At 40.6% G+C, this 9,843-nt stretch overlaps 1 protein-coding gene across 1 annotated transcript in view; it reads left to right on the plus strand.

Annotated features, from left to right (window-relative positions):
• LOC122052278 (eukaryotic translation initiation factor 4B3-like) overlaps window positions 1–3,686 on the plus strand; it is a 5,201-nt gene extending 1,515 nt beyond the window's left edge. Inside the window, exon 2 of the mRNA XM_042613730.1 lies at window positions 3,352–3,686. Within this exon, the coding sequence (XP_042469664.1) occupies window positions 3,352–3,382 (31 nt within the window). The 3' untranslated portion in view covers window positions 3,383–3,686. The remainder of the gene's footprint in view (window positions 1–3,351) is intronic.
• The last annotated feature ends 6,157 nt before the right edge of the window (window positions 3,687–9,843 follow it).

The raw sequence follows: 9,843 nt of genomic DNA on the forward strand, positions 1-9,843 counted from the left end.
ATCCAGAAACAAGATTAAAAACTGATCCAAACACTTGAAATCACTAAAATACTTGTATTTGCTTAGGATATTAGTTTTTATCGTTCTTCTTATTGTAGTTATGCTTATCAATTTATACTTTTTGGCTTCTTTTGAATAAGAAAACTCATATGTTCTTGCATGTATCTGGGAACCGAAGAGATAAACTTTTGAGAAAGAGTTTAATTAATATTTCTGTTCATAGTTGAAGACTTAATGATAATTTAGCCAAGTACAAAAAAAAACCTAAAGCAGGATGAAGGATAGATTAGCAATTAACCCATGAAATTATTATCAGTTTGTACATGTTTGTCCAGTATTTATGTCAACTATATGTGGAATGCACATAATATAGGATCCAACCAGCTATACATGAAAAAGGTACTCTGCACATATATATCAAATGATACTCTTAACTACGTTGCTTTTTCATATGTGAAAACTGTGTTTGATTACACCCTAAAGAAACCTTAGAAGACTTGAATTGAGATGCCTCCTAAGTGTTTTTCCTCCTCTGAACACATGCAAATGGCATGAGTCCTCAATTTTCTTCTCAAAACAACTCATATGGCTAGGAAATAGTGTGGCTTTACCTAGTTTCATTATTTATCTCTGTTTCTTTTTTTTTTTCGGAACAAAAAATATGATTTTCTTAATTTTGCACAACCACTTGATAGGAGTAACAGACCTGTCCAGTTTTTTTATTGTGTTACCATTAATCATCAAGGTCTTACAAATATTTTGTTAGTTCTTATTTCTGGTATTAACTGTACAATATCCCGTATCACTTGGTTGTGAGAGAAGTTATAAATCGGCTTGCACATGAATCTGAAAGAGAATGTGCATGTACACAAAATTAATGTCTGCACCAGTAAGTCATTTTAGAGCAATCAAGGAGTTGGGTTTTTGCAATGTGACAAGGACTTGCACTTTTGAATTTGTTGTAATACTATGTTAAAGATTTCATTGGCTATCTCAAAGGCCTACGATGCTCCATTTATGTCTTAATGCTCTAGATATCATTCAATGTAAAAGCTTAGCAACTGATTGGGGTTAACCTAGAAGCACTTTGTTACTTCTACGTCTGGAAACTTTTGATCCGTATAAGGTACAACCTGTTTTACATCAATGGAAAGATATGGTAGGGCTAATAGTATGACAATGGTATAGCCCATTATATTAATGCGTTGAGCTACATAGCAAGACAATCCTGATTATGATGATGATATAGCACCATATCAATGTATTGTGTTTGAGTGCCTTGTTGAGCATCTGTAGATGAGGGATAACACAATGTTTTTTTTTTTTTTCTGATACTTGAACTCTTTTGTTCTCTTTGCAATCATGTTTGACACCAAGACTTCGGTTGACTAAGTTTTCCTATTGATCACACATGTAAATGTTCAGTAATACTGTTTGGAAGAACATACGTCCATTGAGGCTAACATTATATGATTCTTTGTATGCAACCTCAACTTCTGTATGCAATTCTGACTTTGTGGGAATTAGCACCTAGAAGATACTGCCCGCCTACTATCAGTAACAATTTGGAAGATTTCTTCATGGGAGTATGTTAACTAAAGAGCATAGTTTATATTTGTCAGCTCGGCCTAAACTTTTGTTCTGTTGATGATCGATAAGAATATCATGTCAGCATAAGTATTATATTGTCCATGTTGACACGGTTTCAATGAATCGAGATACGACCTGTCTAGGTCGTTGCACGTACTAAAGTACATGGTTTTTAGGGTCAATCAGTATTGGTCTGGTGAAAGAATGTTCTCAATATTTTTCTTGTTAGATGTTTTCCTAGCCTTTTTCTTTTCCTAGCTATTTCCTTCCTTTGTAATATCAAGGCCTAAAAAAAGGAGGGAGGGAAGAGGAGAAATACCACTGGTTGGTAGATAAGACGGATGGTAAATAAGATTCACTTCCTATGACTCATTTTTCAGTTCCAACTGTTGATCACGAGGAAGAGATGGAACACTAAAAAGAGAAGGAAAGATAAGATGGAACAGTTAAACCATTAGAAAGTAGCAAAGAGCAAATTGATGTAAGTCCATGCCTATTCCAATTTAATTCAGATCAACTAAGTCCAGCTTTCAATGGTTAATTGAGCTATATTTATGGGCATATGGAGAAATCATTCCAATTTGAGATGTCTCGGAAGCATTATTTAATATCTTAATTTTTTTTGAGATTGATCTCAATAGGATGCTATGCAAATTAATGCTCTCATTTGATGCACAATACTCATTTTTGTAATAGGAAGGTGCAACTATTAGTGGTGATGGTTATTATTTTTTGTATTTAGTAAGATCTTAACTCAATTAACCTTGTAATTATAATTATAGATTTATATTTAGAGCTAAATAAGCTAAGTAGTGAATATTTAAGATTCAAATTCATTTGAGTTGATTTTGGAACACTTTGAAGTTTGCTGAGTGTTGGCAAGCCACGATACTAATATTGTAGCATTCCAACTGGAAGTTGAAACTCTAGCATAGAATGATTTGCTAAAAAAGTTGAATTGTTCATTTGTGACCTTCCTCAAATGTCCCAGGTAGAGATTCAAGCTCATTGATTGAAATATCTCACTGAGGTCATTTACATAGAAAAAATTTATGAACATTGACTTGAAACTAGTTGTAGCAACTCTTCCTATGCATCAAGAGGAAGCAGGGCACCTGACCATCTTCAAAGATCTTATCCAAGCAATTGGCTGCTTAAGTTGGTTGTAGTAATTGATTTATTTATTTGTAACTTTATTATTTCAATTATTTGTAGTCTCATATTAAGTTATAATTTATCAGTAGATTTCAATGTGTTGAATTTAACAGTTATCTGTAACTATATTTTGTGCATACCGTACTGTACACTTGGCTAAACTAGACAAGTGTGAAACAATTCTGATTTGCAAAATTTGGTCATTCTAGAAATCTTTACTCTAGTAAATGTTCTACTGCACAACCTTTGTCATGTTTGCCAGTAGGCGTGCATCTCGTGAAGCCCCCCTTGGATTGAGCTGATCAATCAGTTGCTACTCCAGTATTGTGGATTCAATTCAGCCTCCTCCTATCGGTTTTCTGGTTGATCTTTTATTCATATTATAACTACAGTTAATTGAGGTTGATCTACGGGATCCTATTTTAGATCAATATACTCTTTCTAATTATCGTAATTTAGCTACTCTGACTCAATGCCACCTAGCATATATAGGATATATGCTAATTTGCACTTTTGTTATACCATTGGCTTAGAAAATTCCATTTTTAAAGTGACTCTTTGCTTTGTTCAATCACATATATATATATTTTCAATCATTCTTTGCAGGGAAGACAAGGCGGATAACAGTGACAATTGAAAACTGTATTTCACACATTGGCTTTGCGAGGTTAGAATCATACGAGGGGCTATCTCATTTTTGGTCTTTGAAAAAGAACCGTGGTTGAAAGTGTCACAAGGAAAAGTTTTTTTTTCCTTTTCTAGTTGAGTTTCTTAGTACTTTATTGATTGTAACGGAGTAATCATTGACAACATACACCAACATTTTCTGTTTCCGAATGTTCTCTAGACTCTCCATGTTTAGGAGAAATTTTGCTTTCTATTTATTGCTATTATGTCGACATAATTTTGTCAATGCCATCTTTGTTTAATTCTGAATTGTAGTACAATATTGACATTTGCAATAAGGATGATGCCGTGAATTTAGTTTAACTGAAATGTATTTCGGCTAGAATAGTTCATTTGAGATGTATTTCAGCTAGCAGCTTTTGCATCGAGGACGATTTCCTAGATGTCAATGCTTACTTTGTCAGGATTCAACTGCTGCATCAGAATTTTGGTTTTGTTCTTGTAAATAAATAGTTTTATATATAGTAGCTATTTCAATTTGGATATTTGTTTCTAGTTGACTGAGTCAACTAAAGGCCAAGGCAAGTTGAGTCGACATACGTTGTCGATATGTGCAGGTAGTCAATTGTTGGAAATATATATAACAACAGTTTTTTGTTTATTATTTTTTTTGTAGCTTGGGTTAAGAAAATAAGGTTTTACTTTTATGATTTAGGAATTGTTAGGGGTGTTTGATTGATGAGTTTGAGAATGAGGGAATTGAATGATAGTAAAAGATAATGTTTGGATTGTGGGTTTGAGAATGATATTTTGAGAATGATTATTAAATTTATAGGAATCAACCAAATTCATATAATTTATGGGTTTCATTTTCATTCCTATTCTCATTTCATCCTACTATCAAATTCATACTCATAGTTATTCTCATCATTTCTCATTATTTAATCAAACGCTTATATAGTATTTGAGTTAAAAAAATTTAAAAATAGTTAAGTTAAAAAAATTTAAAATAAAAAAAACTAGATGTTCACTAGGTGTTTGACATTTCGGAGTATAATATTTCGGATTTAAAGAATTTTTGATATATATATTCTTTAGTTTAAATATTAAATCTTAAATTCTATATATATATTCTTTAGTTTAAATATTTAAGATATATACATATTCTTTAGTTTAAATATTAAATTTTAAATTCCAAATCTTATCTAAAAAAGTTAACACTAGGATGCAGAATAACATTTTATTTTATATATGTTACACACGCTTGTACACTTACCTTTTGTTTGGATGAAGTGAAGGAAGGTTTATTAACGGAAAAGAAAGGGAGGAGAAGGAAGGGGAAGTGAGGGGAAGTAAAGTATTTAACTTCTTCTTGTTTGGGAGGAAGGGAAGGTTTATTAACGTAACATGTGTTATTTTGTTTGGGAGTAAAGGAAGGGGAATGAAGGTTAAATAGATAAAGTTACAAAAATATCCTTACTTTTTAAATTAGACATTTTTCATAATTTTAATATTTATTTTATAAATATAAATTAGATATTTTTAATAATAAAATTAATTTTTTTATATTATCATTTAAATTAGTTATTTTTTAATAAAAAAATATTTTTTATACTATTCATAACAAAACAATGAATTACCGATAATCAAGTAATTAAATGAGAAATAATGAAAATAATGATTTTAGAAACCTTAAATAAAAAAATTTGAAAGATAACGCTGATAACGAGAATTTCTATTCTTTAAAAATTTATTAAATTTTGATGGAAAAATTTAAAAATAGTAGATATCCTCTTAAATTTTGACGATAAAAATGGTTTCTCCCTTTAATTCAGTTAGAAGACGTGTCGAATCCCCTCCTTTAATAATCTGACAGCAAGCTGTGAAGAAGGCGAGGAAAATGGACTCCGGCGATATAACAAAATTAGAAATTGGAACATTTCTTAAACTATTAAGAACAGGGATAAAATTGGAATAAAAAATCTTTTGTTTTCCCTTCTCCTTCCTTACACCCCAATTCGGGGTGTAAGAAAATCTCTCTTTCCATGGGTAATGAAGGTTAAAGCTTACCCTTCCTTACCTTTCCTTCCCTTTCCTCACTCCTTCCCAAACAAGGTTCAAAGTTTCCCTTTTCCTTATTTCCCTTTCCTTCCCCTTCCCTCACCTCCTCCCAAACAGATCGTTAGGGTTGGACGTCATTTGCGGCATGTGCACTTTAGTGTTTTCTTTTTTTTTTCCATTAATTAATGTGTTTTTTTTTTACTTGTGGGTATGTTATTTAGTATTTAGGAGTTATGTTATAATATTAAACATAAAATAAATTTTAAATTAAAAAAATTTAAGTGTACATGGAATGTGGGGCATAAGGTCTTTAGCATATCAAAACATTCTCTCACTATATATATACAAAAATAATATTTTGCATATCTTTATACGAGCGACTGTGTGCAACATCCTACATCAGATGCCCACGATTTTGAGCGAAACAATAATTTTTTTCTGTTTTATCTTAAATTAAAATAAAATTCACCCTCATTGCATTCAACAATCATAGTAATATTGATTTTTTAAAGCTTGGACCATAACTTAATTATCAACACCATCGTTATGATGCTAATTTTTAAAAACTAACATCAAACCAACACCACTGTTGTGGTGTTTTTTTTTTAAATCGGCACTACAACGATTGTTGGTATATTTAAGATGCAGTATTGATTTTTAAAAACTAACAGTACAATAGTTGTTGCATGTAATCAACAGAGAAAAGAGAAAAGAGAACAGAGAGAATTATATTTTAATTTAAGAGGAAAAAGAGAAAAGTTATTGTATGTATATGAGAGAGATTAAAAAATTTATCTTAAAGTCATGATCAGGTGCTCACATAAGATGTCACCCACAGTTACTCATATATATATTGATCCCATCCGGAAACTGAGTCAGACGGACCGTCGGGTGAGGTGGCGAGAAATGTTGACGAAGTCGCGACGTCCCGGAGGGGGGTGTGCTGAGATGACTCCTGTGTTGACCAAGTCTTCGGAAATCCTCTGGTCAACGCTACCTGCGGCCAGCGACCGGGTTGACCCGGCCCCCGGTACCCCGATGCTCAAGGCAGATCCAACGAATATATGAGTACAAGACTAAGCTATAAAATAATGAAATGTGTATGGAATATGAATGGAAAATGTACCCTGGCCCAGGGGGCGCCCTCGGATGGGACGCGGCTAGAATTGTCGCGACCCGGAAGAGTAGATGACTCTGATCAGGCTGGAGAGCTGGATCTGATGACGAGGAGCTGCCCGCGGTACGGGCTCGGAAGATGAACTGCAGGTCGAGATAAAACACCGGCACGCAGGCCGGGGGTACTAGCGGCATGCAGGCCTGGACACAAAGTCAGCATACAGACCGAGAAACGAGATCGGCACGCAGGCCGAGACAAAATATCAGAACGCAGGCCGGGACAAAACACTAGCATGCAGACCGAGACATAAAAAATATCATACAAGTAATAATAGAATATAACGACAACGCGGACTCGGAGGCCCGACCCGCATCAATGATACCCGACGATGCGGACGATCAAGAAGTGGCCTGAGATGAAGCAATACGAGAAGCAACGCTGCGGCGTCCTGGAGGAGACCGCTGGTGAGACCATGCTTGGCTGTACTACAGTCCAAAGGGCGGCAGCCGGAGGCTATAGGCGCCGACTGCTGGCGTCGCCGGCAGTATGCACGAACAGGAGAGGAAGCAGCGACATTCAAGGAGGAGGATGGCAACATAGCGAGGAGAAGGAAGGAGGAGGCGATGCTGTGACCGGCGTTGTGAGGAGGAGGAAGAAGATGGAGGGGATGTCGCCTTCGCTGTGGAGAGGAAGAGGAAGAGGGAGGATCTGTCGCCGGTGTTGTGAAGGTGGCGGTGAAGGTGGCTAGAGGTTGCTACCAGCGAGAGAGGAAGGAGAGAGGAGCAGTGGCCGGTCAGGCGGCGGCGTCGCGAGGAGGAGAAGTGGCTGCACGGTGAGGAGAGGGAGAGGGGAAGAGGTGGTGGCCGGTCTCGGCTCCGGCGACGGCGTCGTACATGTGAGGAAGAAGGTTCGATTCTGTGGGTTCCTCCTAGCGACGACGAGCACGAACCAGAAACAACCCCTTTCCTTTTGGTTCACGGCGACTACGGGAGGAGGAGCGGGAGAGGAACGGTGGTCGGTCGTCACCGGCGTCACGAGGCGGATGGGGAGAGAGGAGCACCGGCCTTTCCGGCGGTGGCGACGCGAGGAGCAGAGGGAGAGAGGAGAAGGTGACAACGCACTAAGCAGGGAGAGGAGGAGAGGAGGTGTGGCGGCCGGCGATGGCGTCGTCTCCGGCGAGAAGCATGAGGAGGAAGGAGGAGTTGGCGGCTTGGTGGCGGCGCCTGAACGAAGCCGAGACCCCCCTTTGCATGCTACAGTATTCCCCACTTAAAGCCCTAGTTAGCGAAAAGGCCTAAATACCCTCATTCTTTCCCCTTATTTCTTCTCTACCCCCCCTATCATATCTGTATCACAAGCCTCCCCCTCAAGTCTAGTCGAAGGAGGTGCAAGTCCGACTGACTAGACTCATCCGAACAAAAAATAGAATCGCTACTGAATGCAGAGTCATATCGCAGGTCTGTCATATAACGTCGAATGAGTAGCTGTGGCAATGTTAAGCATGTGACGCAACACAGAATCGAGCGAGCGACGAGAAATAATGCGAAACACACGACAAGCAAACGATCGATCAGATGCTGAGGGAGACCGAGTGATATCGTGAAGACGCACGGACGAGGCCGAGCAAAGCGATCGAGCGATTGCTGAGCGAGGCGAAAGGCGATGGACGAGCGATGTTGAATGCACGACCGAGAAAATATCGTTCAAATAAATCGTAACCAGGACGAGTAAAAGCCGTAAGTGCGATCGAGAACGTGCCGATCGAGTAAGTGCCAACCGAGCGAGCGTCGACCGAGCGAGTGTCGACCGAGCGAGTAAGTGCCAACTGAGCGAGCGTCGACCGAGCGAGTGTCGACTGAGCGAGTGTCGACCGAGCGAGTGTCGACCGAGCGAGTGCCAACCGAGCGAGTGTCGACCGAGCGACTGCCAACCGAGCGAGCACCGACCGAGCGACAATAAATCGCGACCTGGCAATGAAGAGAAGGATAGACGCGCAAAGTCGAGAGCGCGACCGAGCGAGTGCCGTCCGAGTGATAGTAAATCGCGACCTGGAGAGCGCCGACCGAGCGACCATAAATCGCGACCTGGCAATAAAGAAAATGGTGGACGCAAAATCATGAGCACTACCGAGCGAGCGATGTCGAGTGCGTAATCGAGAAAAACATTAAGCGATAGGCCGACCGGCGTAAAACGAGTAGTCAAGTGGTACCAGCGAATGGTCGAGCAAACGACCGAGCAACAGCGATGAGCGACACGTGAAGGCAGAGCGATAAGTGAGCGGTGGATGCTGACCAAGCCAAAGCGGTGAACGAAACACGGATGCCGAGAGCCGGACAGAGCAGCGAGCGAAGCAAATGTGATAAGTGTCGGGCAGAGCGGCGAGCGAAGCGGTGAGCGCCAATCGGGCAACAGCGACGAGCAAAACATGGATGATAAGTGCCGAGCAGAGCGATGAGTAAAGCGGTGAGCGCCAACCGGGCAAGAGCGATGAGCAAAAACGTGAGCTGAGTGCCGGGTAGAGCGGCAAGTGAATCAAGTATGATGCGTGCCGGGCAGAGCGGTGAGTGAAGCGATGAATGCTGACTGAGCAACAGCAGTGAGCGGAACGTGGGAGCTGAGTGCCGGGCAGAGCGGTGAGTAAAGCGAGTATGACGAGTGTCATGCAGAGCTGCGAGTGAGTGATGAGCGCCGACCGAGCAACAGCAGTGAGCGGAACGTGGGAGCTGAGTGCCGGGCAGAGCGGCGAGTAAAGCGAGTATGACGAGTGTCATGCAGAGCTGCGAGTGAGTGATGAGCGCCGACCGAGCAACAGCAGTGAGCGGAACGTGGGAGCTGAGTGCCGGGCAGAGCGGCAAGTAAAGCGAGTATGACGAGTGTCATGCAGAGCTGCGAGTGAGTGATGAGCGCCGACCGAGAGTTCGTTGGGCTGAGTGCCGGGCAGAGCGGCAAGTAAAGCGAGTATGACGAGTGTCATGCAGAGCTGCGAGTGAGTGATGAGCGCCGACCGAGAGTTCGTTGGGCGTGAGAGCATGCTCACTTATAACTCGCACTGGGGCGAGAGTCTGGAAGCGTGAGAGCAGAGCTCACTTATAACTCGCACTGGGGCGAGAGTCTGGAACACCGACCTGTCGGTCGTTGGGCGTGAGAGCATGCTCACTTATAACTCGCACTGGGGCGAGAGTCTGGAACACCGACCTGCCGGTTGTTGGGCGTGAGAGCATGCTCACTTATAACTCACACTGGGGCGGGAGTCTGGAGGCGTGAGAGCAGAGCTCACTTATAACTCACACTGA

This window comes from Zingiber officinale, chromosome 3A (assembly GCF_018446385.1).
Source record: "Zingiber officinale cultivar Zhangliang chromosome 3A, Zo_v1.1, whole genome shotgun sequence".
Taxonomy (NCBI): domain Eukaryota; kingdom Viridiplantae; phylum Streptophyta; class Magnoliopsida; order Zingiberales; family Zingiberaceae; genus Zingiber; species Zingiber officinale.